Genomic DNA, 21777 nt, shown 5'->3' on the forward strand with positions numbered 1-21777 from the left:
CCTCCCTCAGGGAGGGCCACAACATGAAGCCAGAGTGTGATTGGCCTAGGCTCTTTACTAAAGAGCATTTAATGATGAAGGAGGATGCTTCCAAGACGCTAGACAGCAGAGAGAGGAGAAGCGAAGAGAGAAAGAAGGAAGGAAGGTGGCCTAGCCTTCATCAAGGCAGAAAAGATTCAGGACAGGCAAAGAAGTGAGAAGCTGGGAAGGTGCTCACTATCAGGTTTGTGAAAAGACAACTAGGCTCAGAAGTTTTCAGTGTAGGTATCATACTGCAATGGAATGAAAAGGGAGAAAGGCGGTCATTTTATGGTTCAATCAGAGGTGAGGATTAGAAATTTCAAGCATTAACCCAGAAATCCTAGGGATTCAATGACAATGAAATTTGAAGAAAAGTGTGGGGACAATGGGAGCCTTGTAGGAAGGAATCAGTCATACCCAGGTGAGAAGCATCAGCCAAAAGGAAAACCCATAACAAATGGGGAAGCCGAGTTCTATGCAAAGCAGGAGGCAAATGGGAAATGCAGCATGCCCAGGAAGAGCCTCAACATGTACACCTGGCAGGAGATCCAGAGGCATAATCAGGAGGCCGACCAATGGCTGGTCATCAATCGCAAGGTTTACAATGTCTCCAGCTGGGCAGACAGGCATCCAGGTGGGCGCCGGGTCCTCAACCACTATGCTGGGGAAGATGCCACGGTAAGAAACTCCAAGCTTTCCCCCAAAACCCTCTCCGTCTTTCCCCCAGCTGCTGGGTGGCTGAGATCTTGGCTGTCTTCCCAAAAGCATTGCACAATCATTCATCTCTTCCCAAACCAACTTTTCAGGATTCCTCTCTAGCAAAATTTTAGTAGTAAATTAAGCCTCAAGGTTTAACTATGAGCTTTACCTGGTTTGGGATGAGTTACTGCCAGTGAATACTATGTTTGCATATTCTGAGTTTTGTTTTGTTCTTGGTGGTTTGTTTTGCTTTGTTTTGAAGCTGAGTCACGGTCTTATAAGAGGAAAATGACAAATGTGTGAGTAAAATCTGGAAAAAAAAAAAAAAGAACATCTGAACCCAAATAGAAATTTATAAGACTCTTATAAATTTCAAATAATTGGAGTGCATAAAAGAAAGAAAAGAAGTCGTGCAGTGGGCATGAAAATGTTGTGAATAATGATTGAAGCCTACAATTACCTAGGTTTTAAGAGCTTGAAGAGCTCTTTGGCTTCCTGTAGTTCATTCAGTATCATACAGGTAATGCAACCCCACTTTTATTGACACATTGAAATGCATCACCTCACTTAAACCTACAAGGAAGGTGACTATTATTTCCGTATTACAGATGAGAAAGTTGACATTCAAAGATGTAAAAAACATGTCACACAGCCAGCAAGTAATGGTGCCAAATTTTGAAACTGGGTCAGTTTGATCCTAAAGCCTTAAATATCTGGATTGTAAAAGAACAAAATAAAATTTCTACTTATTTGATAAAATGATGTCTCAAAATCTTAAATGCCTTAAGGAATCTCTTTTAAAATATTCCATAAAGAAGTCAGTTTTCACTCAATTGGGACTTTTATTTCCCACATTGTACAGACGGAGAAACAGAATTAGAGGAACTAAACAACTAACTCAAGGTCAGAAATTAATATATGACAGAATAGAAATTTAAATGCAGGCTTTTAAAAATTATGTGGCTCCTGTTGGTTTTACAGTTTAGCATATAACTTCTTTAACTGGTTTTAAAGATCGGGTTGAAAACATTATTTTGCTAAGTACCAGTCTATAAATGGTACCGTACTAATAATAACAAAATTCACAAATACCTGCAAGATTTCATCTTTTGATGCCATCAACATCTCTTCCTCAATTCTTATTCTTCCCCCAATTTCTCATCCCTCTTCTCTGTGTAGGCTTTTGTTCTTCTACCACCTTCCCATCTTGTTTCTACAGTCAGAATGATACCTTTCTGAGTATGCCCTGCTACAACCCCACCACTTCTCTCAGATATATTTTTTTAAACAAATTTCAAACTTTCCTTGGAAAATAAGCATGAGCTTATACACAGTGCCCAGAAATCAGAGAGCAGAGGGTAGAAGAAGCAAGAAGAAGAGCATTTGTGTAAGAACAACAGGAGGAAAAAAAAAGAAGAAGAAGAAAATGTACAACATACTACAGATGCCTATCTATCCCATCCCCTCATTTCCACAACTCAGAGAAAATACAGATGAGGCTTTGCTAACACAAGTCACAGAACTGGCTCAGAGGATGTGTTTGCAAAGACATGAGCCTTCAACCACCTTAAAAATAACTGATAGCCTCACTCAGTTGGAGGCAGCCAAGATAGATGATAAAGTTTTAATTTGCTAATGATTTTTATCTCCTGGAAGTCAGGAAAAGACCCTGAGTTTGTGTCCAATTATAGCCAACAAGGAGGAATTAATTAATATAATAGAAACCGTCAGAATCTTGGGGGAAAATACCCATGCCACCTTAGGATTTACGTATGTCAAGGAAGAAAATCGTAGGTTGGTCAGTCATGTACCTTAGACTTTAGGAAAATAAATAAAAAATGTCCAGAGAAAAGATTCTCCTAGAGAAAATGGCTTAGGAAGAAACGGGGAGTGCCAAACAATCCACAGTACTCCATGACTCAGAGTACAGGGAGCCTGAGCTTTGAAATAGGTTATGTGAACCTAGGAATGTTATTAGGATGTTCTGAGTCTCAGCTTCCTCATCTGCAAAATGAGGCTGACATTACCCATCTGAGTGATTTATGGCAAATAGAACCAACGCATGTAAAGTGTTTGGCATTAGTGCCAGATACTTAGTAAAAGTTCATTCAATCATAGCCATTATCTGATAAGTCTTATCACCAGCATCTTTATCCTCAGAAATATAATTATTATTTCCTGTTTGTTCACCACCAGCTTAGAAATCCTGTTTATATTTTGTATCATCTGATTGGGAACGGAGGGCTATGTAATGAAGCATCATGCTTTCTTTCTTTTTTTTCTTTTTTTTTTTTTTTTTGAGATGGAGTCTTGCTCTGTCTCCCAGGCTGGAGTGCAGTGGCCGGATCTCAGCTCACTGCAAGCTCCGCCTTCCGGGTTCACGCCATTCTCCTGCCTCAGCCTCCCGAGTAGCTGGAACTACAAGCTCCCGCCACCACGTCCGGCTAATTTTTTGAATGTCTATGTATTTTCAGTAGAGACGGGATTTCACTGTGTTAGCCAGGATGGTCTCCATCTCCTGACCTGGTGATCCGCCGTCCTCGGCCTCCCAGTGAAGGAGGGAAGATCATAACGTCAGAAGGCCTGATATCAAATGCTTACCCCGTAACTTAAGAGTCGTTTGCAGGTCGAGCCTCTGAGTGGCAAGTGTGAGCCAAAGTACTCTCACTGTGTGCCAATCCCGGGCGCATGGCTGCACCTGCCCAGAGAAAGCACCCTTTTCTTGTATACATAGTAACTCTTCTCTAGGTCTCCATCGTCCTCACAAAAGGTGAATGATGCTATTTACGTACTCTATCCCACAGCGTCATTCATTCATTCATTCATTCATGCAGTCGGTTGTTCCAAAACTCTTGTTAGGGTTCCACCCTCAGGGGAATGAAACAGGTCTGCTTTGCATCTGGGCTCTACATTTACTAGGAACGTCCTGAGGCTCTTGAAGTCTCAGCTCCCTTATCTAGAAAATGAGGATAATAATACCTTCACCTTAGCATTGCCATAAAAGTCAGCAGAGATCAAATGAAGTGCTCACCGTGGTGCTTGGTACAGATTAGACACTCAACAAATAGCAGCTCTTGCATTTTATTATTACTTCACTCTTCTGAGATGGGTTTCCATTTTCTCCAAGGAACTTTACTGAGAAAAATAAATCTATAAAACAAAATTGGTACATAAGCTCCTGTTATTGCACATATGAGGTATCTGGTATTTTCAAATGATATGATTTAAAACTAATGTCACTATGCTAATAACTAGAGTTATGGCCACAGTCTTTTTATCTGTAAGAGCTCACCTAGGAAAATCCAGAAACAACCCGTAAGTACAACAAGGAGGATTGATTCTGTAGATTATAATTATACTACAATAAGCTATTTTGCAAACATTAACATGAGGATTATAAAACATATTTTTCTTCTTTTTTGTTGTTGTTTTTTATTATACTTTAAGTTCTAGGGTACATGTGCACAACTTGCAGGTTTGTTACATATTTATACATGTGCCATGTTGGTGTGCTGCACCCATTAACTCGTCATTTACGTTACATATATCTCCTAATGCTATCCCTCCCCCCTCCCCCCTCCCCACAATAGGACCCGGTGTGTAATGTTCCCCTTCCTGTGTCCAAGTGATCTCATTGTTCAATTCCCACCTATGAGTGAGAATATGCAGTATTTGGTTTTCTGTTCTTGCGATAGTTTGCTGAGAATGATGGTTTCCAGCTGCATCCATGTCCCTACAAAGGACATAAACTCATCCTTTTTTACGGCTGTATAGTATTCCATGGTGTATATGTGCCACATTTTCTTAATCCAGTCTGTCACTGATGGACATTTGGGTTGATTCCAAGTCTTTGCTATTGTGAATAGTGCTGCAGTAAACATACATGTGCATGTGTCTTTATAGCAGCATGACTTATAATCCTTTGGGTATATCCCCAGTAATGGGATGGCTGGGTCAAATGGTATTTCTAGTTCTAGATCCTTGAGGAATCGCCACACTGTTTTCCACAATGGTTGAACTAGTTTACGGTCCCACCAACAGTGTAAAAGTGTTCCTATTTCTCCACATCCTCTCCAGCACCTGTTGTTTCCTGCTTTTTTTAATGATTGCCATTCTAACCGGTGTGAGATGGTATCTCATTGTGGTTTTGATTTGCATTTCTCTGATGGCGAGTGATGATGAGCATTTTTTCTTGTGTCTGTTGGCTGTATGAATGTCTTCTTTTGAGAAGTGTCTGTTCATATCCTTTGCCCACTTTTTGATGGGGTTGTTTGTTTTTTTCTTGTAAATTTGATTGGGTTCTTTATAGGTTCTGGATATTAGCCCTTTGTCAGATGAGTAGATTGCAAAAATTTTCTCCCATTCTGTAGGTTGCCTGTTCACTCTGATGGTAGTTTCTTTTGCTGTGCAGAAGCTTCTTTAGTTCAATTAGATCCCATTTGTCAATTTTGGTTTTTGTTGCCGTTGCTTTTGGTGTTTTAGACATGAAGTCCTTGCCCATGCCTATGTCCTGAATGGTATTACCTAGGTTTTCTTCTAAGGTTTTTATGGTTTTAGGTCTAACATTTAAGGCTCTAATCCATCTTGAATTAACTTTCATATAAGGAGTAAGGAAAGGATCCAGTTTTAGCTTTCTACTTATGGCTAGCCGATTTTCCCAGCACCATTTATTAAATAGGGAATCCTTTCCCCATTTCTTGTTTTTGTCAGGTTTGTCAAAGATCAGATGGCTGTAGATGTGTGGTATTATTTCTGAGAGCTCTGTTCTGTTCCATTGGTCTATATCTCTGTTTTGGTACCAGTACCATGCTGTTTTGGTTACTGTAGCCTTGTAGTATAGTTTGAAGTCAGGTAGCGTGATGCCTCCAGCTTTGTTGTTTTGGCTTAGGATTGTCTTGGCAATGCAGGGTCTTTTTTGGTTCCGTATGAACTTTAAAGCAGTTAACATATTTTTCTTCGTAGAGAAGGGTCTCACTCTGTTGCCCAGGATAGAGTGCAGTGGCATGATCATAGCCCACTACAGCCTCCAACTCTTGGGTTCAAGCGATCCTTCAGCCTCAGCCTTCCAAATAGCTGAGATCAGAGGTGTATGCCATCACAGCTAGGTTTTTAAATTTTTTGTAGAGATAGGATATCACTATGTTGCCCAAGCTAGTTTCACATGCCTGGCCTCAAAACATCCTCCTGCCCTGGCCTCCCAAAGTGCTGGGATTACAGGTATGAACCACTGCATCTGGCCCATAAAACATTTTGATGACTGTAAATATATATGAATAAATATCTGGCCACAAATTTTATATAAAACAACAGTGTGTTCTGAGGTCCACGAAAAACATAATTGCAATATTATGATGCATTCAGAGAGACAGCATAATCAGAACAAAGAAAGCAGTTTTATTATCTTGTGTGCTGGTTAGCACACTCCTTATTTCTGGACACAACACTCTAGCAGAGAGACTAAGAAACTAAAGTTCTTTCTCATGAGAATCAGAGTCCAACAGGATGGGAAAGAATAACAAAAGCTGCCGGGCGCGGTGGCTCACGCCTGTAATCCCAGCATTTTGGGAGGCCGAGGCGGGTGGATCACAAGGTCATGAGATCGAGACCACGGTGACACCCCGTTTCTACTAAAAATACAAAAAATTAGCCGGGCGCGGTGGCAGGCGCCTGTAGTCCCAGCTACTCGGGAGGCTGAGGCAGGAGAATGGCGGGAACCCGGGAGGCAGAGCTTGCAGTGAGCCGAGATCGAGCCACTGCCCTCCAGCCAGGGGGACAGAGCAAGACTGCGTCTCAAATAGAAAAAAAAAAAATAACAAAAGCTTACAGGAAATACGGCAGGGTCCATTTCAACTATTTGGAGGACTGGTGTGTGGAAGAAGGAAGAGTGGTGTGCGGCACCAAAAAAGGGCATTCTGAATGGTTTCAGATGAGTAGAGCCAGCAGAGGCAAGACTGGGGCAGGGGAAAGGGAAGGTGTATACAGAAATGGAGTACAAACATGATTCATGGCATGAGTAAGCACCCCACCAGAATGTGGAGTGTCCACCCATCCCAGCCTGGACACTTCCTTTACTTAGCATAATATTGGCTGAAACCACATGCTAACTAATGTTAGTGGTTATCACAGAGGAATTCACTGGCTATGAGAAGAGGAGAAGACAGAGAGTAGATGAAGAGAGACAAGAGATAGGGGAAGAGAAAAGAGAAAGAAGAGTTGGGGGAAGGATCTTGTGTGCCAAGCTAAGGAGTTTGCATTTTACCCTTACTGCACAGCTGCCTCTCCTCCTACTATATGTGAGAATGTATCCCTAGCACAGCATCCCGCCCACCTTCATTCTCACAACACAACTGCCTGGCATTTCTAAGTTGTTGGTAAAAGAAAAGTAATAATCAGTGATAATTGCATCTTTCCTGCAATTTTTAAAATTATCTGATTCTCATGGAAATGATAGTTCTAGTTGTAAAATAGATGGAGGAGAGGAGAGAGAAAGAAGTTCAAGTGCTAAGAGATGAAAATAGGCCATGAGGAGACACTGCCTTTCTGGAAGGTGAGTCTGGCAGTTAAGTGAAGGATGAAATCCAGAAAAGCCTCCTAAAATGAAGGAAGACCAGGGTGGAGTCCAGGGAACATGTTGAAGGCCCAAGCAAGGTGTTGGCTACAGGAATGGAGAAAAGGAGATGGGTGGGAAGGATATTTAGAAGACGCAATTTATAGTATTTGATGAGTGACTTGATAAACTAACAGGATGGAGGAGTCTAAGCTGACTTAAGATATCTGGCTTGGGCAGCTAAGTGGTGATATCTATTACAAGGAAACCCAGGAGAATGCACAGGTTTGAAAAGAAGAGGAAGGGGAGGGGAGAGTTGAGTTCCTTTGGGCTGGAGCTCAGCTGAAAGCATTACAGAAAAAAAAATATCAATATAAGGAAGGGTTTTCAAGAAACGAAAGTGTTCAAACAATAGAATGAATTGCAGTGGGAAAATAACCCTCTGCTTATCCCTATGGGTGAAGAGGAATCTGGTGACTTTCTGTGATCATTCCCACTCCAAAGCAGCTGTCTCCCAGGACAAGGGCAAAGATGCTTTCTCCACACAAAACTGGCCTGTTCAGAACTCACTGTCCATCTGAAATTTGTAGAGACTTGTTCTAGCCATTGCCTTAGGGCAGGTGAAATCTGAGAAGGAAGCAGAAGAGGAATTACCCAAAGGTACAGGAACAGGGGTCTTCATCTGTGGCTGGATATAGAACAGTCTCATGAGCTTTTCTTGCAGTGAGTACACCAAGGTCTATATTCTAGTTATCTGGTTTTATGACTACACATACAACATTCTCCATGGATTGTTTCTAAATTTATGCTTGTTCCTTAGTAAATTTCTTTTGGGAAATTTCAACCCACCTCCAATGAACGAAGTAATAATCATATAGAATCATGGCCACTTCTTGATGTCTGACTCCAAAATCTAAGCTCTTAACCTCTAGGCTGGGTCCTCCATAGGTTTTAGAATGACTGAATAAATGAATGAAGGAATTAATGAGCTCATAGAGAAGATTAGGTAGTATTACCTACATTTAGGAGAAATTAAGTAATTTCTGTGTGTGAAACAGCCTACACCTCTGCTACCCTATACCATGCCCTAGTGTGAATTAGGAAAGGCACACTCTTTGGGTGATTGCAGCCCTGTAAGCAGAAGGTTCAGCAAATGGAGTGTCCACTGGAAGTCAGGCCACACTTGCCATCTTGGCCAAGTGCCTTTGTACAGGGCACAGCCTGTATACAGCATTTAAGTTGTAAAAACAGAATTTTGTCTCACACCCTCTGACTTTATATACTTTTCGCTTCCACTAGGGATCATGCTGCTTTTACAGGAAAGCACATGACTCCATCTCCCACCAAATAACAGCAAAAATATTAGCAGTTTATCCAAGGTATTTGTGAAAGCAAAGTAGTAATCACATCTCCATGCTGTTACTATTTTGGAAATAATCAGTTATGAGATGAGCTATGGTATCAATTTATGAATAATTTAAATAGTAAAGATGATGATTGAGAAGGAAGTCAAAAGGCTAACAGATGAAAATGTGAGATGTTGAAGTCACAAAAATGTCAGAAAATAGAGACGCCATGGATAGAAAGAGACAGCAGTGCTTAACATCTGTATACTTTGAGTGCCACACTTTGATTGTGCTTAACACCCGCATACTTTGAGTGCCACACGTTGATTATCCTAATACCTTGTTATAGAAATGCTATATCCATTCATTCATTCACCCTTTCCCTTATTTGTCAGGTGTCTATTGATCACATGATATGCTTCAGGCACAGTGATCAACTTTGGGTATACATTGACCAATAATAGTACATGGTCCCAGTCTTTAAAAAACTCACAAACCACTAAAAAAAGGGGTGAATACAAAGATTCATTATAGTATAAAAGTACAGTATAGTATAGTATGGTATAGTATAGTATAGTATAGTACGGTACAGTGTAGTGTAGTATAGTATAGTACAGTATAGCATAGTATAGTATAGTACAGTACAATGTAGTATAGTATAGTATAGTCTAGTCTAGTCTAGTATAGTATAGTATAAATTTGAAAAGTTCTAGGAATAAAGTGTCCTGTAACCCAGGAGCAATCATGAATCATTTTCCTGAGTGTTTGGGGGAAGCAATGTTTAATCTGGGCCTTGAAGAGTGAGAGGAGCTTTTAGAGAAAACGAAGGAGGTAGTCAAGGCCAAGACAGCAGTAAGTGTAAAGCCTCAGAACTACAGAAAGTCATGGAATGCATACTAAATGGGGAGGCTCCAGTAGAGAAGATGATGCATGAAGGTGAGTCTAGGGAGGCAGGTTGGAGCCAGAGGCAAAGTGTTTTACATGACTCAAACCTAGGGTGGTTACATGCCATTACCATCTGCCAAGTAGATACATACTGATTTCAGCATCATCCGCAATCTGGCATCACTCCTTTCTTGGGAGGACTTTAAGAAAACAAACTGTATGTGTTAAGGTTGGAATGGACCTTTAGGGCTTTAAGGCTTTAGAATTGCATAACCCCAAATTCAAATCCTGGCTCTGCTATTGAGTGTGGCATTTGGGGCGAGATACATCTCCCCTCTGAAACTTAGTGTCTTGATCTGTACAATGAAAGTGATAGAACCACACAGAAACAAAATGGTGATTATGAGTTGGGCTATAGAATACCCTGTACACAGGACACGCTTCATAAACACTGACACTACCTCTTCTCCTCTTAATTTTATCCCCTCCTTCTTTCAGCAGGAACACATTTGGCCCAAGAATGTTGGTAACAGGACTTGTATTATTGCAGACTTTTCAGGAAGGGAATTTCACAACTTAGTATCTAGATTCTGTTTGAAAATTCTTTCAAATAGAATATTCTAAGGCTACCTAAACTCCTTTGTTGTACTGCCCCACTAATGCAGGGAAGAGTTCCACAGAGCAGGCCAGTATCTACTCTTCTGAAAATCTCTGCGGCATTCCCATATGTTTTGTCACAGTTTGTCCCTTATGGTTTGTCCCCTACAAACCTTCCTGGGGATTTGAAGAAACAATGAACCCAGAAGGATATTATTGTCAGCATACTGTTCCAGGACTCGAGAGAGCTGCTCAGAGTACAGTGAAATTGCGATAGATGACATTCTACACTTTGATCTTGATCCATCAGGATGTCTTCCATTCTAACCTGCTCTGAAACAGCAAGCAGCACTTGCTTTTTCAGTATGGGTCACAATGAGATATTTTAATCACCCTCTTAATCACTGAATCACTCTTCCTGGTCAGGGAACCTAAGCTTTAGTATCATAAATGTGAAAACTTTAAACGCCTTTGAAATTATTTAGTCCAGCATTTCCCAAGGCACTCAGGAGGAGTGTGCAGAAGCAAAACAGACACCGGTGGCGTTATCTGTACAAAAGAAGCAATGGAACCGCACTGCCTGGACTGATTCTAACAGATAAAAGCCCATTTTACATCATTGCATCTGGAGACCCATAGGTGAAATGAGTCTAAAGAGTTGATATTGTATCCTTCTAATTAACCTTGTCAATTATAAAAATAACTTCTTACTTCCACAAGTAATTATATTATAGTATAGCATTATTATAATACTACAATAATAAGTAGGCTCCTATGTAATTCTTGGATATATCTAAAGTTGATTTACTGTTTGAAAATGTAGCACTCATTATATTCACTAATATAATCCAAAGCTCACTCCACATTAGGCATTGAGGTAAAGGGAGGAAACCTCTGAATAGTGAAGAGAAGGTAGGTGGTGGGTTCTTATCAGTGGAGGTATACACAAAAGAAATATATCTGATGTGTATTTAACACACAGTAAATGCCATTGGCATTATTATTAATTTACTTAATCCTCGTAATAACTTTATGAATTGGGCAGCTATTATTATCGCCCCCATTTGGGGAAGAGAATATAGAAGCATCACAGGCAATTCAAGAGACTTGCCTACAATTACTTAACTAGTAAGTAGCAATGCCAGAATTTGCATGTAGGAAAGCTGGCTCCAGGGTCCACTTTCGTAATCAGTATAACGCAACACGACCACTGCAGAGTAATTTGTATGGCTTCATGTATACAATTTACAACTTTGGTTATATTTCTTCATTTTTAATTGCTGCCATCTCCAAACCATAATAGCAACAAGTCTAGCATCTCCTTCTTGGAAAATCTTTCTTCTTTCGGAAAACAATTTAAATCCCTGGAAGAGAAGACTCTCTTTCTTCCAAACATAAGTAGGACATAGGAATCATCACTGCTTCTCATAGCCATATGGAATTGCTACTTAACATGCACCTGAGATAGAAAAATATAGTTTGTCACCTCTATTCTGTTTCTGGCTGTCACCGAGTCTCTGCACAGGCCAGCACAGCATCTTTTTAATAGAGAGTGAGGAGACTCCTCCAGTGACAAGCTTAGCCAAAGATGTACTATTTTAGACCACCCAGGGCTCTAGGGCTGTGCTCTTATAATCTCTCATACCTTTGCCTTAAGCCATCATCAACTTTAACCTGTCCTTCTCTAGAATTAACTAATTCAAGGGGCCTTCTTCCCCTGGGCTTTGGCCAAGAACCCAGAGAGAGCCCTCAATGGAAGATATAATTTGCATAGCCAATCTTAGTTGCTGCACTGTCTCAGACAGTGTGAGCAAATTTCACATTCAGACTGATGCTGGACTTTTGTAAAGATTTATCCCAACCCATAAACTCGATTATTTCTTCTGGTGATAAATAAAATAGTGATCTCATCAATGCTCCAGGATCCCCTGACTGTGTTGGTCATACTTAGAGAAGCAGTACACGTAGTAGGTGGGTCTCCAGCAGGAAGCTTTCGCAGAGGTGGTTTTCAGGGATAATTTTGATCAATCAACTTGAAACATCAACTTGGAGTTACAAGCAAATCCTCTGCAATGAGATCTGTGCTGATTCCCAGATTGAGCACAGGACAAGATAAGTAAAGGAACTAATCTGTGGGTAAGCATGTCTCTTTGAAGCCTCTAACAGGTATCTCCGATTTACAGGATGTCTTCAGGGCCATGCATCCAGAGCCTGACATTGTGCAGTTGTATCTGAAGCCACTGCTCATTGGAGAACTTGCCCCAGGAGAGCATAGCCAGGAAAGACACAAAAATGTGAGTGAGATGTCAGGATCCAGGGGTGTAGAAGGATGGAGACAAGGCATATTTTAAAGCCAATTAACAGTTTTCTGTGAAGGGTGGGACCACAGCAGAGTCAATGGGTGGAGTCCACGTATTTCAAAACAATGCCTTTTTCTTTAGATCATCAGAACTCTTAAACCTTTGTGAAGCAAAAGAATGAAATTGTTGGCCCTTCATCAAACAGTAATTTCATGTCTCTTAAGCAGCTACTTCATGCCAGGGAACTTATGGATATAATTTCCTTTTCATTGACTGCTTGTAATTATGTTTTACGTCTATGTCTATGCTCCCAGCCCAACTAAGTTGCATGAGAGCTGAAACTATGTCCACTTTTCTTATCCCAGTGTCCTGAAGACCTCCTTTCACAGGATCAACATGTCGTAGAAACTCCAAAAACAGCTACTGATTGAAAGATGTCGCTGTATCCTAACCACAGCCTTTGTAAATTTGGGGAGATTATCATTCAGGGAAAAAAAATTACTTTCTAAAATTCTGACAGCTGGTGTATCAAAGAGCTGAGACTCCAAATCACTTCTCTCTGGCTCCAATCCCTTAGGTATTCCCAAGGATAAATGCCATTCTTTCTTTAATATTTTGAATACATGAATACTGTCTTCTAAAGGCCAGAGTCTCCACAGGACTAAAAATTCACTGGGATGGTTTTACATAACGCTGAGAGGAATTTTACTTCATATTGATTAATTCCATTTTTTGAAATTTATTTTTTGTAATAGCTTACATTTGCCTGACTCTTAAGCCCTTTGAAATAATTTGTACAATGTGTGGATCCATAAACCACTGTAAAGCAGAGGGAGCAAGGATTTTTTCCCTCTTTGAAAAATGAAGAAACAGACTCACAAAGGGAGCAGGACTAATCTGAGGACACAGAACTGGTTACGGGCAAATCTGAGACTAATACTTAAGCTCACTCTTTAGGCCCATGTTCATCCCACAGCACAGCTCTGTTCCGAAGAGTGGGTTGATAGGATGGACAGCCTGCACTCATGCCCCAACCCTACCATTCTCAAATTGTGTGAGTCTAGGCAAGTTCCCAAACCTCTTTTGGCTCAGTTTCTCCCCCTATAAAATACTGAAAACAAAAACAAAAACAAAAAGATACCGAAAACAATGGTACCAACCTTATGAGAGTTACTGGGAAAACAATTGAAAGAATTAAAGTCATCACTGAAAGTGCTTAGAACAGCACCTGGAACACAGTAAATGCTCAATAAATTTTACTTATTATCATAATCATGAACTGATGATGGTACTAGTAATTTTAAAACTTTCAGATATGTCCCCATCATTTGGGTCAGGTAGCTCTAGGTTAAAAATTGAAGGTGATGCAAATCTTTATTGCTTTTCCTAAATATTTTCTGTTAAGAAAAATAAAATCCCACTAAGGACTGAGACCTATCAGATAATCATTATCTAAAAGAGTGTTGGTCTCCAGAGATAAAGGTCTACCATAAATTTTCTTTAATACATGTGTGGGGATATTTTAGTTGCTGTATATAGAAAATTAGTATTTGAGCATAAAATTCGGTGTCAGGTGTAGGTTTAAGTTCACCACCTGTCACTGACTTGTTGATAACTTCAAGTCAGTCACTCTTCTGGGTTTTGCTGATCTCCCTCAACTCTGCAATAAATGTTTTGCAAAACATGACCAGGCTGGAGGCACCCTAGAGATAACAAGTTAGTATTAATTATTAAAATAATCTGTGGCCACAAGAATTGTAAGATTGATGGGGCTTGGGAGATGAGCCTATCCAGAACTTCTGCCAGGCAATGAGTCCTTTAAAAGTTGTGTCTGTGAATTTTGAAACTTTTGGCTTCTAGAATTCTTTTCATAGCTCTTTCTATTTTGTTTCTAACATTTCTCCTTTCTTACATCTGTACAACCCTGTTATCTTTCTCATAACCTGGCCATTTTCCCAGCTGTCCTAGTTTCGAGTCCATAATAGTCAATAAGCCAAGAGATATTTCTTTCCAACCTGTGTGCCCCCCAATATGTTGTGCAACCAATGCTGATGTTGTGAATGGACACTCACACATGCACATACACCCAGGGCCTTAAACGAGACCTCTCCAACTGAGTACACACACACTAATAAGCCCTGCCTTGTTTTGGGGGATCCACTAAGCAGCTCTCAGAAAATTCATCCTGAGAGCTAATCTAATTGAACTACATTGTTCTACGATCTCCATCTTCCATGAAATAAACCTTTCTACACATTAAGCAACTGATGGTCTGGAAAGTACTTTGTAAACTATACCAGAAACTATGGTAACACAGATCCATATAGATGACCAAGTTCCCCCAAACAGAACCAGAGCTCACTCAACACCTGAAATAATCCTGGTGGTTTAAAAGGCGACTGTTAGGCATACGTATCTCTCTACTGCACTCTCTTCTCCTTCCCCCTCCCCTGAAAAAATCTAATTCTGAATTCCATAACAGATTTAGGACAGTTTACAAGTCATTATTCATCTTTCACTTCTGCAGAAAACAACAAAAATTTTTCGTAAATTTTTTGGAAGGTTTTATTTGCTGGTTCATTGTTTTGGGGTTTTAATTCTGGACAATTTAAGGTATTAATAAAATTCTATTAATAAAAGAGATGTATACAAAATTAATAAAATAAATTATATAAATTTGTATGTTCATCTGTATTCCCTTTCCCCGAAGGAGCTAATTTACTCTTTGAATATTTGTTTCATAGTCACAGTTGGTGAAAGATTTCCAAGAATTGCGGAGGATCATAGAGTCTATGAACATGTTCCACGCCAACATGGGGTTCTTCTTTCTTCACTTTGCCCAGATCTTAATTTTGGAAGTGCTGGCGTGGCTAATACTGTATCATTTTGGCAGTGGCTGGCCTGTTACTATATTCATTTCCTTTCTTCTCACAATTTCTCAGGTAAGCAGGTATACTAAGCCCAGGCAGCGTCGTCATAAAAAGGCTCAGAATTTCTTCTCTCTTTAGATTGGTGCCAGCTGCTGCCTGACACTTCTTGGCAAGGTACTCATCAATGTCAGGCACTTACCAGCAAATGACCAAGCTTCACTGGGCTTTGGTTCTCTCCTCTCTAAAGTGAGGATAACTTTAGAGGATAATAATGAATGTGGAATTATTCTAAGAAGGACTGATCAGGCAAATGTGTAAAATATAAAGCAAATATAAATATAATATAAAGCATAAATAAAAAACATAAAAAATAAGATATAAAGCAAATGTGTAAAATATAAAAGTGTCTGGCCTATGGTAAATGTTTAATTAATGACAATTGCTGCTTTTTGCCCTGTTTTATCCCCACCATCTCAGTGATTTAAGTTCTGTCCTTAGCCACGCAACACGCATATTTATCTTTCATTCTTTAACCAATCAACATTTATCAATGCATCAGACCACGAATTCTTCAAGGGCAGAGGTTATATCCTATAGAGAATAAGAACGTGTGAGTTCCTCCATAAATGACAAATAGCAACTGACACTTAGCAGGGCATTTGATAAATCTTTGTTGAACAAAGTATGAATCTCTGAACATAGCCTTCTATGACCATGATACCATGTTGTCGATACAAAGGAAAAGTCAACATGCTCCCTGCTTCTGAGAGAATTCATCTAGTGGAGGAAATAGTCCTTCACAAACAGCTAAACACACTGCCTGGCACAATTCAATGTTATTAATCCCAAGGAAAGGAACAAGCATGTACTGTCGGAGCAGAAAAGAGCATCATTTAATTCTCATTAGAATCATTGGAAAAGGTTTCGTAGAGAATTAACTGCAATGTGTTTCCAGGTTCCAGAATTCTGGATGTTAATTCTTTTTCTTAAATCATCTTGTTTTATTTCTTGAAAAGTGACTTTTGGAAACAAGAAAGGAAACAAATATTTGTTTAGTACGTAACATAAGCTGGACACTTTACATATACGTAGTAGTACAACAACCCCGTGAGTCAGGTATTAGGGGCCCCTTTTATCAGATGAAGAACTGAAGGTGAGAGCTACCGAGTAACTTGCCCAGAATCGTGAAGCTCGTTAGTGGTGAAGAACAGTTTAGAATTCAAATCTTTCTGACACCAAAGACCATGGTCTTTGCACCCCATACTGGAAACCTTTGAAAGTGACAAGGAGAGCATTCCAGGCTGAGACAGCAAAGGCATAAAAGTTGGAAAGATCAGGCAGGATATGTACGGGAAACAGAAACTAATTTTGGCTGGAGGTCAAACAAGATCACCCACTGTTCTCAAATAAGGTTGTGAATCTACTATGGGACTCATTGATTGATTTCTTGTTAGGGTCCCAATTTCTCTAACAGTAACTTCATCTCTCCTAGGCCCAGAGCTCATTTTTGCAGCATGACGTGGGGCACCTTTCCATATTTAAGAAGTCCAAGTGGAATCACGTGATGCATAAATTTGTGATGTGCCATCTCAAGGTATGGGACATCAGGGAGCATGAGGGGGATTCCTGAACATGAGTCCCTAAGGAGTGGTTCCCATGCTTGTGCATGGATATCAGTGAAAAATGTTTATGATACCCCACAAATAAATGTAAGTGTACTGACAAGGTAGATAATATATACTCATATATAGTACAACATTATAAAATATGCGTTGAAATGAGAATTTTAAATTTTTTGTGAGGATTCATTTAGTTCTGTTTAAGAAACTCTTATATTTTGTATTGCCCTGGTAGACTCTTTGGCTGAATCCCTGGCATCCCCCTGCCCTAAGGAATCATCTCATAGAAGAAAGTGTGTACCTCGAAAAATGACGATGTGCATTGTGGAACCATAAGTGGGAATATTCTTAGAAGGGATTTGAAGATTTATTGTTGGGAAGCTAGGGGAAACCAGCAAGCCTGATTAGTCCTAGGGGTGGGGGCAAGGAGGGGGCAGCTATGAAGAAATAAAGGAAAAGATGCAAAACAGATACTAGTGAACAGAAAGACTAGTCAGGAAAAGCCAGGTGGCTCTGTTCAAGAGTGGAGGATTGCAAAATCCAGACTGCTGGAAAAAGCAGGTAGTGATATGACAGCTAGTCTTATCCCCCCTTACTTGGGCTCCAGAAAGCAGGTATACTGTCCTATGCACCACTGTAATGCAGCACCTAGGAGAGTGACTGGCGCATGGAGTGCCTCAATAAGCATTTGTTGAATGAAGGAATGAAGGAATGAAAAAAAGAAAGAATGAGTGAGTGAATGAATGAATGAATGAATGAACCAGTTAACAGTGCAGGACTTCCAAGCATGGCTTCCAGCCCTGGCTCTGACTGTACTCATTGTGTGATCTTTAGTAAATCACATTGTATCTCTGGCCCTCAGTGTTCCCATCAATAGTACTAGGAGTTAAACTAGATCTCTGCTTTTCTAGAACTTTCTAGGTTTTGGTGACTATGTACTCTGGCCTAGAAGGGAAGCAAATGCCTCTGAGCCTTCCACTAAACCAAATCCTTGTGTTCAAACCAGGACCCCTTAGGAAAAACCCACGGGCACTGACTCAGAGCCTATTAGTTCTTCCCTAACACAGTGATTTTATACATAAGTCTCATTCTGGTTATCTGCTTCCCCAGCCCGTAGTAGCTTGGAAGTAGCCAACTAATGAAAGAGTGAAGACAGTGCTGGAGTCAGGCCCACAGAGAGTAGTGAGCAGTAACTACTCACAGCAAATGATAAGGAAACACAGATGGGGACTCATATTGTGTGAGCCTGACAAGTGCCGGGTTCAGAACTAGTCCTGTTAGGCTATTTTCTCAAGTAATTCTAATGACGTGAGGACATAGCACTCCTAGTTTTCAGTTGAAATTCATGTTCAGAGGGGTGAAGTATTTAAGCCAATGGCCATAAACTGGTCACTGGAGAATTCATAGCACAGTACTAAATATTGCAGGCACTGGAGCAGAGCTGCTCAATGCTGGCTATCATTTGCAGCCACCTCGAGAACTTATTTTTTAAAGCCCTGATGCCTAAGCACCATCTCTAGATATTCTGAATTCATCTCCGGTAGAGTCTAGACATCAGTGTTTTTTGAAAGTTCCCCAGGTGATTCGAACCTGCAAAAACGAGCCTGCCTTCTGTGGGAATTCATGTACTCATGAGCTGGGTCACTTTGAACAAATTACTTAATGATTTTGAACCTCAGTTTCTTCAACTGTAAAATGAGGATAGACGATGGCTTCAACCTGATTAGGATGTTGTTAGGCTTATACTCAATGCTCATGTGTCATGCTCAACCAAGTGTCTGGCGTACAGGAAATGCTTAATAATGGTTAGTTGTTACTAACCTAGGAACAGTCTTTCCATAATCAAAATGAAGACTCAGCATCAATAAGAAAAATATTTAATCATTGAAGTATTAAGAAGATGGAGATAAATCACATCATCACTGAGTTGCAAGGTACCTGGAATCACCTACTTTTACCTACCCTCTCTCCCACTGATCAGTTTGAGCCTTAAGTCAATTGGATAACACAGAGTTGGATTTTGAGACATGTCCCCCAAAATAGCTAGAATGAATAATAGGTTGTTATTTCATGTGACAGGTCATATTTGACCAGAAAATTCCTAGGGGCATTCTATTCCACCTTCTCTTCACCATCGTAAGATACATAAGGCTGTTTCTGGATTCACTCAGAGATACTTAACACAGAATAAAAGCAGAGGGAGTTTCTTATGCTATTGTGAGTTTCAGGTCATAGGCCAGCCCATTTTTCCTCCTCTGTTCTGAGGAGTCAGAGGAAAGGTAAGACTCATCTGCCCTGGAGGTACCTGGCAGTGGATTCATTGCCAGTATATGAAATATTTCAGATCAGCCCCACCCATGCTGGCACTTTAAAAAATAAATCACTGCTTTCCCATTGATCCAGATTTATACACAGCTATTTCTACCTAAGCTGTGTCTCCAGAAACAATTTTGCACTAGTCGAAATGAATATAACCTTGATGACTTGTGAACTGAGTAAGAAAATGGGAAATGGCTCTAAAGGCAAATCAAGTGTACCCTGCCTTTTTTGCAGGCAAAAACAGTGACTCATGAGCAAAATGAACATTGGCTTCAACTATGTGCAGGAGAGAAAACTACCTGTGGAGAGGAAAGGTGGGCAGGGAGGATGTAACAAAGAAAATTATAATGTAAACAGCAACATCCCCGCCTTACACATGCATCACAATTTTAAAGTTTAAAACTTAACCTCATGTCAATTACCTCCCCCCACCACCTCCTGCAAAAGGCACCAATATGGAGATTCTTTAGAATTTTCATTCACCAACTGAGAAAAAATATATATGCTCTGGTCTTTCCAGTGTTTGCACAATAAAAGAGCACTTCCCAAAATAAACCATGAAATGTTTGCATACATTTTGGACTACTGTGAAATACTAAAATCAAAATGGACTCCTTGTAGCATATTTTTCATATTCGTCAGTGGGCACATATAAAAAAATTAAGAATCAAGTCTCATTATAGGGATAGTGGGACAGAACATTTGAAATTCAGATCTTCCTAGAAAATCCGGCCTATACTGATTCCATGATGACATCCTAAAACAGTTTAGTTTGGTAAGGAAAAGGAAAGTGTCAAGCATGTTATTTTCTGCAATCCTCTCAGAAGCCTCATCCATTTTATAGATGAGGAAATTGCCCAAGGTCACACACCTAAATAGATAGCCAAGGAGGGATTAAATTCAGGTTGGTTTCATTCCAAAGCTGGGGTTTGTTCTTTTTATTATTAGTAGTATTATTATACTTTAAGTTCTAGGGTACATGTGCACAACCTGCAGGTTTGTTACACAGGTGTACATGTGCCATGTTGGTTTACTGCACTATCATCTCGTCATTTACAGTAGGTATTTCTCTGAATGCTATCCCTCCCCGAGCCACCCGCCCCAGACAGGCCCTGGTGTGTGATGTTCCCCGGCCTTTTTCTACTGCACTGAGAATAGCCCTAACGTGGAAATGTGGAATGACAGGTTTGTTCCTGTGTAGAATTTGGCGAAGGGGCAGCCTATTTGGCAGGCAGCTGATAATCCTCTCTTACCTGTGGAGTACTTTGTTTCCCATGTCTCTGGCAATAGTGGCTTCCAGAAAGAGGGGCCAAAAGAAGGCGCTTATTTGGATCACACCCATAATTCCTTGACCATTATTCTAAGCTTTACCTCTTAAGATCTGCTCCCTGTTGTATCATGAATCAAAGCCCGTCTCCCACATTACTGCTCACCACCACAGATAGTCATTGGCTAAAAGAGTACAGTCAGCTGGCGGAAGAGACCAAACGTTGGCTCTCAGGGGACTTAGTTGAAAAGGAGAATATCTCGGCCGGGCGCGGTGGCTCAAGCCTGTAATCCCAGCACTTTGGGAGGCCGAGATGGGTGGATCACAAGGTCAGGAGATCGAGACCATCCTGGCTAACACGGTGAAACTCCATCTCTACTAAAAAAAAATACAAAGAACTAGCCGGGCGAGGTGGCGGGCGCCTGTAGTCCCAGCTACTTGGGAGGCTGAGGCAGGAGAATGGCGTGAACCCGGGAGGCGAAGCTTGCAGTGAGCTGAGATCCGGCCACCGCACTCCAGCCTGGGCGACAGAGCGAGACTCCATCTCAAAAAAAAAAAAAAAGAAAAGGAGACTATCTCATCACGTTGTCCTTGTTCAGTTATCTACTACTTCCACTGGATTATATGTTTCCTAAGTGTGGAAACCTCACTTTATCATGTTTATCTTTATGTTCCAAATGCCTAACTCAGTAACTATCTGACACCTAGGACATAATTCAAAATAAATAATGAATGTGTGAATAAATACACAATCATAAGAGTAAGTGGCTCATATGCAATTTAAAAAATCTTTTATCATTTTATTTTATTTTTATTTATAATCGACACATAGTTATTGTATGTAGTTATGAGGTACAGTGTGATGTTTCAGTGCATACGTATGTTGTGTAATGATCAAGTCAAGGTTATTAGCATATTCATCACTTTAAACATTTATCATTTCTTTGTTGTAACATTCAATATCCTCTCTTCTAGCTATCTTGAAATATATAATACCTGATTGTAGCTACAGTGAACCTACTGCAGCGGTCCTCAATCTTCCTGGCACCAGGGACTGGTTTCATGGAAGACAATTTTCCCATGGACCAGTGGATGGGGGATGGTTTCAGGATGATTCAAGCACATTACATTTATTGTGCACTTTATTTCTATTATTATTAGATTGTAATAATGAAATAATTATACAATTTACCATAATGTAGAATCAGCGGGAGCCCTGAGCTTGTTTTCCTGCAACTACTGGGTCCCATCTGGGGTGATGGGAGACAGTGACAGATCATCAGGCATTAGATTCTCATTAGGAGCAT

At 40.3% G+C, this 21777-nt stretch overlaps 1 protein-coding gene across 1 annotated transcript in view; it reads left to right on the forward strand.

The window, feature by feature from the left end:
* Positions 1-378: 378 nt before the first annotated feature.
* Positions 379-21777, forward strand: part of LOC105527263 (putative fatty acid desaturase 2-like protein FADS2P1) — a 39462-nt gene continuing 18063 nt past the window's right edge. Inside the window, exons 1-4 of the mRNA XM_011963569.1 lie at positions 379-699; positions 12279-12389; positions 15140-15337; positions 16758-16859. Of these exons, the coding sequence (XP_011818959.1) occupies positions 379-699; positions 12279-12389; positions 15140-15337; positions 16758-16859 (732 nt within the window). The remainder of the gene's footprint in view (positions 700-12278; positions 12390-15139; positions 15338-16757; positions 16860-21777) is intronic.

This window comes from Colobus angolensis, unplaced genomic scaffold, assembly GCF_000951035.1.
Source record: "Colobus angolensis palliatus isolate OR3802 unplaced genomic scaffold, Cang.pa_1.0 Scaffold61, whole genome shotgun sequence".
Taxonomy (NCBI): domain Eukaryota; kingdom Metazoa; phylum Chordata; class Mammalia; order Primates; family Cercopithecidae; genus Colobus; species Colobus angolensis.